General features: G+C 42.1%; 1 protein-coding gene across 2 annotated transcripts in view; it reads left to right on the top strand.

The window, feature by feature from the left end:
* LOC147678107 (hydroperoxide isomerase ALOXE3-like) overlaps positions 1-2618 on the top strand; it is a 77071-nt gene extending 74453 nt beyond the window's left edge. For both annotated transcript variants that reach the window (XM_086945965.1, XM_086945966.1), the window contains exon 14: positions 1968-2618. In XM_086945965.1, the coding sequence (XP_086802091.1) occupies positions 1968-2147 (180 nt within the window). In that variant the 3' untranslated portion in view covers positions 2148-2618. The remainder of the gene's footprint in view (positions 1-1967) is intronic.
* The last annotated feature ends 5889 nt before the right edge of the window (positions 2619-8507 follow it).

Raw genomic sequence — 8507 nt, forward strand, 5'->3', positions numbered from 1 at the left:
TCCAAACTTAACCTCTTGGGTGCTTGGGATATTCTCCTCCTGTGCTGGAGGTCCATGTAAATGGGTGTGGTGATGCCTAGCTCAGCTAGTCACGAGCACCGTGCATCATGACGAGCTGAGCTCATCATGAGCATCGAAGGGGTTAACAGTTTTTCACTCTAAGGAACAATTTTGGGCAAGTCCTCATGGCTACCATGTTAAAGCTGGATCTGATTCTTATGTCAGTATTTCATTATCAACCCTCTTTCAGCATCCTTCATCCCTGGCAGAGAGAGCGCATCATTCCCAGGAGGTGAGTAAGGTCAACGTTTTATCTTGGTAAGACATGTGACATGCGTAGATCAGACCAATTGTTTCTCAATTATGGCCTGGGTCTGTACAGGTTTAGTCACTTCCAAACAATCCATCTCCCGATGGATAGTGTCTTGCATACTGTTATGCTACCAAAAGGCCAACAAGATTGTCCTATACCTAAATCCTATTCTACTAGAGGCAAAGCAGCTACTGCTGCTTTGAAGAAAATGTCCCTATAGTAGATATTTGTAAAGCCGCTACATGGAGTTCTGTTCACTCACCAAGCACTATTGTTTGGATTTGGATGCTTGAGCAGATGCTTCAGTAGGAAAAGAATTTCATTTATTTGCTTAATTCTGTTCTATCTTCACTCTGATTTTGATTTTCGTTTTCCACCACTCCAGGTAGGGATTGGCTTGTTCTATTTACATGTTTACGACTATCAATTGAGTTCCCCTATGAGAAGGTATGGTTTCTTACCTGTTATCTCGGTTCTCTCTTGGGAGAATCTCCATTGAAGTTCTAAGCAATCCTCTCAAGGTGGACATAACGGAGAACATTATTCGACTTGCCTATTACTGACACGATTCATCAAAAAGTACTGAGGCAACTGCCACCTGCTAGGCTTGATGAGATACTGGTGGTCTTTGGGTCCTTAGAGCTGGAGACTTTGTTTTGAACTCTCATAATAGCAGCCTTAAGGGCTACACTGTCCTGCTATCCTTAATCTTTTACTTTTACAAAAAGGGTTTGTCAAAGATTTAAGCTTGTATATACATTTTTTACCTACAATTATAGATATATGAACACACTGACCCTATTGTATACACAATCTGAAGAATTTCACCACTGTAGCCTGTGTTTATAAGCTGCATAATATGTTCTTAAGTGCTTGTACAGGCCTTACCGAACAAAGGCGACCGTGTACACTTAGGATATTCTATGGAAAGGTGCTCTGGGATTCCTGCACATGGGCAGGACTAGTCAAATGCTTATGACTTCAATTGTGATGCCCCTGAGAGAACTGCGATTACAGGTAAACAAATACCTTACAAGCTATTTGTGGATTAATGTCAGTGGTGTGAAAGTACAGGACTGTATTTTTCTTGCATTAAACATGTTGTACCCATGTGTGGAAACCCCAAGGTTTCTGGCAGAGTATGTGAAAGTACAGATGTCTTAAAGTCCATTCAACTCTACACAGGGATGTTGGTGCAGAGGTGAAGAGAAAGTAAAGATTCTAAGGGTTTTTTTTGGGGGGGGGGGGGGGAGTTAAGATTCATGGGAACTATCCAACATCTGGTCATAGAGAAGTGGTCGCTCCTAGGAAGATTGTATGAAACAATAGTTGCATAATTCTTGCTAACGACACATTAGTAGCCACAGGAGATGCTGCGAAGGGAGCTTGTGTATAGGGAGAATAACGCTGAGCCTAGGATAGACACTTGAGAGACCCAGAGTTGTCATGGGATCAGTGTTTATCTCTTGGAGTGAGTTCAAAGGTCAGAGGACCACTGAATAGTACAAAAAGGGAGGGAGGAAAGTAAAGCTGATTCCATGCTTATGCTAGCCTGATCACTTAAAAGCAAGGAACATTGGTGAATGCTTTGTTTGTTGCTGACCTAATCTACGCTCTGTATGAACTAATGTATTTTTTTTATTTTTTTTTATAGAGGCCTTTAGGCACATTCCCTGATGAACATTTTACAGAGGAGGAACCCAAACGGTGCATCAAAGCTTTCCAGGAACGCCTGTCCCAGATATCTGCAGAGATTGAAAGTAGAAACTCATCCCTGCCTCTCAAATACAATTACCTCAACCCCAAAGTGATTGAGAACAGCGTGTCCATATAACAAAATAACCAACACGAGCATCCCACGCTCCACACTAGTCAGTAAATTGCATTTCTTGGCCCAGATACCACTCTGTTCTGGATCCTGACCAGTCAAGTATTGACATCTTTGGACCTTGGACAGGGGTCACTTCAAGGGTTCCAGTGTTAGAGGTGCTAAAAACAAATGGACAGTTTTTTTGGAATATGTCAAGTGCAGAGAGAAGCTTTCACAGAAAGCAAGTCATTTCATTTCCAAACTAGATCTAATTGACATCTGGCCTCTTCTACACATCTGTCTTAAGGGGACTTAAAAGATGATGAAACCAGAGGTTTCCCTGTTGTCGCTCAGGACGTTTAAGAAAACATTGATTCTCTGAGAAAGTGGTGCATGTAATTGATGCGTACCTTGAGTATTCAAATGTAGGCACACTGGCTAGCTGTTAGTAAAAGTGTTTAATAAACAAGTTTTGCAAATTGGAGATATGATCTTAAAATGCGTTCTTTTCTTTGAACTGTTAAATGTGTACTTGTGCCCACTTTGCTTTACTGGTGTAACCCATTGATGGAGTAAATGTTTTGGGTCTGTAATGATTGAGGAGGTGAGAAACAGCAGAACAAAGACTAGATTCTGGAGGATGGAAGTTAAGCACCATTTGGAAATGGGGTCAGTCTTCAGCTAATGTATCTTATCTTGGAAGGAGAAACCAGCGATACCGGGGACCACACTTCCAGCATTCAGCATTCAGCATTCTTTGCGGTGCAAGGGCCGCCAGCAATTTCCTTATGCACCTGGAGTGGCTTCTAAAGGGCCTTAGACTCCTGCAGTGCGAGACGTGTGTGGGCCAAGGGCAGGCCCATCTGTGCCTGTCAGCGACTGGAGGAGGCCGGGCAGGGCCAACCCTCTTGGTCATACTCCAGGGCAACATCAACTGTTAGTACTGCATAACGTGACTCTCTGGGCTCAACTTGGAATATCTTTGACATATCTCCTCCACTCCCCCCTCCCCCCTTGATTGGTCTGTTATTACAATGGGTAAAAGGAAGGCATCCATCAAAAGTATGGGCCCAGGTAGCACAAGGAAAATGCCGCACAATGCTGCAGAAAATTGTACCCAAATGAAATTGATGAGCTTATAGAGAAGGTTAAAGTCCTCCTAGCTCCTAAACTAAGTCCTCTTGGCTCAAATCACAAGGGGAAGGGAAAAGGTGCTACTGGGAACCGATCCACAAACTGAGTATAGCATCTTTCTTTGGGATCCCGCCAGGTTTAAACTCAGTTACTATCTCCAACACTCAAAGCCATTGTAATGATAAACGGCCTAGCCACCACCTGGCAGACTTCGCAAATAACCGCAAGGACCACTTTGTCACCACTGTTCAAATAAATATTCTCTATTGGACAACCAGGAGAATGTAGTTAATCACTTACATACTCCGGGGGGAGAACACAACTGCGATGAGTGCATCTGAATCTCTGGTCTGGTTGACCAATTCAACGCTCTTAGGGATAAAATTAAATCCTTTAAGGTGACTATGGAAAAGATGGTAAACCTGTTAGTTGGTAAATTGGACACACTCCCTGTTGTGGCCCAGGGACCGACAAACCCACAAGGAAGAAGGGTTACCATGCGTACTGGACAAAACTGGCCCAGCAAAGAGCCTCCTATAGGGGACATATAAGCTACATAGCAAGCATTATAAAGTTGTCCACCCATTCCGAAAGTCATAGTAGAAATGACACTTCACCTTTCGACAATACACCCAAACAGGATTGTGTCCCCCCTGAGGGAAATGCTGCATGTAAAACTTGTCAAACTGGCTAAGGTTGACCTGAACTACAAACCTCATAGCATTTTTACCAACAAAAAAACACGTAGTTGACACTAAGGGAATCTCCAACAGCCAATGTTTTGATCTTTACATGATCAGTGTCCCTAAGCTCCCGATGCCCTACACTGAAACATATGAGGGTTTAGTGAATAAAGTGACCCACTGGATTTGTCACAAAAGGGATGCCGCTCAATCATAAGGGAGGATATAACTAATGTTAGAAAGTTTACAGTAGGAAACCTTGATTGGGACTATATCGGAGTGACCTTCATGGATGTGGCCCTAATGTCATTAGAATTGTGTTTTAGACCAGATACTGATCTCCAAATATCCCTAAAACTGAAACCTCCCCGTTACATATTGGATGCACCCGTCAAAAGCCTACAAAATCTGCCATCCAGTGCAGAGCAGTCCAACCTTCTAGTCTATCAAATACCTTCGATGTCGATTGACTTACTATTGCCCCCCCTGGACGGTGTACTAGAATTCAATTGCCTTGTTTCCCAGTAGATGAAGGGACCATACCACATGTAGCTGTGGGCACTGATAGGTCTACAGTGTAGAGGGGACCAGACCTACATAATGCCAAAGGAGAACACACATCACAGGGAGAACCTATCCAGGCCATCTCGGTCATAGGGTCGTCAGTGATTGCCTAAAATTATTTTCTTGGAAAGTAGCGGGTATCCAGTCTAAACTCCCTGACCTTAAGCGGGGAATTTTCATCAACTTATCACATTATACTGCTCCAAGAAACATGGGCCATTGAACCGATGCCTCACTCCGGTTTTATCGCCTTTAGTGAAAGTGCAGCCCACTCTTCGGCTGGGCGACCATCAGGCGGACCTGTAATGTGGCGAAGACTGGACTTGTTTCCAGTGGTCAAAATGCTTCCTACTAAATCCAAAGATCTACTTGCCTTTAAGTCAATATTAACACATGGTTAGGTCCCAGACATATAACTTTAGTAAGCCTATACAACAGGTCCACACCCCCAAATGTGCCATCACCCATAGTAAGAAGGCTAGATGCCCTTCTGGGACCATTTGCCCAGAAGGCCTCAAATTGTAGCAGGAGATTTTAATACCTACATTCATGTATTTGAGGGGTGTAGACATTTGGAAGTATTGCCCTCCCGGAACATATGAAATTAATAAATATCAAAGGTGGGCGCTCAAATTGAGCTTATCACTGATTTATGGCCTAAGAATTCTTAATGGTAATACCAAATTTGATCTTCCCCTCTGTCCACCTTTGAGAGGTCTTGGCGAATCAAGAATTGATTATATATTAGTGAATAAGATTTGTATGATATGCAAGTTAATACCAGATTGCACTGCGACCATCTGGCAATAAGCGCATCTTTTTCTATGACCAGCTGCAGTGATGTAAAACTGGAAATGGTTTTTCCACTGCGTTAATTATAACCTCATATAATCTGAGAAATGTCAAGTGGGCAGAACTGGTGGCAGATGAAACCAAACTGACACTAGTCTATAATCAGTTTGTCTAAACTTTCCCAGATCGACTTAATCAATGCTCATAACACTAATTTTGTTCATGTACACTGAACTCATGAACACACGGAGACCATGTTTCATGATAGAACAGAAGAGAGGAGCTCTCAAAAGGAAAATGCCATCTGGTATTGTAGAACATGTAGTTTAGGAAGGACCCACCTGCTGGCAAACCAAGGGTTCTAGGCCTGAAATCCGAAAAACCAGATGACTGTAAAACCCTCTTGGCTAAAAGAGAATGGGAAGAGTACCAATCACTATTTGCTGAGTCCCTAGAGAAGGGTGAACCTAAAAGTTTCTGGAAATTAATAGCAGTTAGCCATTCTAATTCTTTAGATTCAGTGATGAAGCCTGATAGTTGGGTCACTCATTTCAGTGGTATGAGTGTGCGTAGCGAAATACCACCATAGAGAGCACTTCCCTAAAAGAGGTTAGTGTCTATCAAAGACCGAATGAGCTTTTCCAATCTCCTACCACAGCTGCACATTCTACACTTTCATTTACCCTATCCGGCACACACAAAGCAATACAACAAATGGAAAAAGGCAAGGCCCCAGGAACGGATGGCATCCCTGGTGACTTTTTTTGCTCTGCAATAGATATCTGGTCCCCCTACCGGAGTGCCTTATCTAATAGCATTATAAAAGGCAACCTGATCCCGCTGCTTGGCAAGGTGCTGTCATTCTACCATCTACAAAACGTGAGAACTAATCCCTCAAATTATAGGCCTATAAACCTACTTGAAAACTCGTAAAACTTTTGCAGACAGGTTTTATATAAACTAAATGAGTGGATACAACAAAACACATTCTTGAAGAGTCCCAGGCTGGCTTTAGATCCAAGATCAGCACACTGGACCATGTCCTCTGCTTCAAGGTAATAACCTGGATATATATATTACGTTGATGTGTGACAATTCTGCAGAACTTGGACCTACACCCACACCAAGCGACCATACATGCAACCTCAGCATCATCCACTACAGATAACTTACCAAGAAATTACAAGCCTACAAAGTTGCCTCCGGCTGCTCCAATACACTTTGCATGCGCCACAGAATCTTCAGACTGATCACAACCAACATCAGAAATGCTTTCACTCAGTTTCACGTCACCAGTATATAGTTCATCAGAACTCGATTTGAGATGCTGCATTTGGTTACGTGCCTTGGGCTCCCTAGTAAGAGGTAACCTGTAAGTATGGGGCAAACATATTCATGGAGCATAAAACTGATCAAGATGTACCCTGTGTTTAAGACTAAGAGATTAACAGCAATACACACAAAAATACCTCTGACACAATCAATCATTTATCCATTCTGCCACAATAGCTATCTGCAATAATCCTGGTCTACTATTTATTTATGGATTCAGTCTATGTTTTTCAAATTCAAAAAAGCGGTTGCCATCACATTATATTTTATGACAAATGACCCCTTTTATTTGGTAGAAAACAAAAATAAAGTCCCAATTACACGATTTAAGTAGGACTGACCATTGTTGTTAATAAGAAATGTGTAAAAGCCTTGTTCTAACCTGGAACACGGCTGTTTGTATGTTCTCTTGTTTAAGTATTAGGTCATATTAATGTTTGTAATATAAATAGCGCCTATGTGTTATGCACCTGTGTTCAAAGTAGTGTTTGCTTCCAAATAGAAGGGGTCATATGTCATAAAATATAATATGATGGCAACCTCTTTTTTCATTTGAAAAACATTGAAGGAATCCATAAATAGTAGACTAGGGTTATTTTTGCTATAACCATTGTGGCAGAATGGATAATTGATTGATGGTGTCAGGTATTTTTGTGTATATTGATGTTAATTTTGATTCCACCCTCTGTTGTACCAGAAGACTAAGAGATTGGCATTCTTTTTTTAATGTTTTTGGGAGGTCCATTGACAACTTTTATAGACTCACCACTGTGCACGTTTTGTGAATAGTTACATTAAAGTTACTACCTTCTGTCTTATGGTCAGGTTGTCGTTCCAGAGGAATCTGGACCAGCACTTTGCCTCAGTCAATGTAACCCCTTTAGGAGCTTGTTCCGGGTACCCAAAGCCATCTCAGATCGGGCTGGAATGTGGCCCGAGGAAACTGACATTAGCAGTGAAAAGCACCTTCTTGAGGTTCAGTTAAGTGTGTTTAGGAAAGTCTCATTAGCAAGTATGATCTGGGAATTCATTGACGGTCAGGAGGATTCTTCAGTTACCGTCTGGACCAAGCTGTTGATGGATCCAATTTAGGAGAAGGGCCTGGCTCATTTCTGGATTGGCAATGCAACAATGAGTTTAAGAATCCTATTTAAAGTGGTCTCTCGTAAGAGATCTGAAGCAAAGTCTACCTATATAAATTCCAATTATTTCACGGAATCCTACTATGAAAGCTCAAAACAAGTTGACTCATGCGAGCACTTAAGGCTTGAGTCGGAGGCCTGCCTCTGGCTCATTTTGGGCTCAAGGGACAAAAGGACCTCAAGCTGAGCCAAACCGCCATGTGCCTTCTGGCTGCCTCCCAAGCTGGACCTTCCTGTGTCAAGATTTAAAACCAAAGCATAAAACTTTAAGAAACATATCGATCTATCTCTGCATTTCATATTATGAAACCAGGGATCGGTGGATCAATCCTGGCTTCGTCGTTGATCCAGTTGTGTTAACTTAGGCACAAATTTTCGCCAAGCCTTGTTTTTCTTCCTTATTCCATGAGAACGCCTTCGAATAGGTGGGCTCGGGGTGTGCACTGTAAAAACTTCAAGCTTCGTGTAATGTATCATAATGTTGATCCGTGTGTAATAAGAATCTAGGCCACATACAGGGTGCACATGATATCGGACTCTCCTCTTAAATCCCTAATTTTCGGGCAGGGAGGGGCAAGAATTTGCTGAAGTTCAGGGTCAAAAACTATTAGCTTTTTAATGAATAGCTTTCAATGCAGTGATACAATTGGATGTACTGAGGGTAAACCGTTTCGCATGTTAAAGAAAAACACTTGTAAAAACATGACACCTTTCATATATCAAAAGCTGGTTACACC

This window comes from Lissotriton vulgaris, chromosome 12 (assembly GCF_964263255.1).
Source record: "Lissotriton vulgaris chromosome 12, aLisVul1.2, whole genome shotgun sequence".
NCBI lineage: Eukaryota > Metazoa > Chordata > Amphibia > Caudata > Salamandridae > Lissotriton > Lissotriton vulgaris.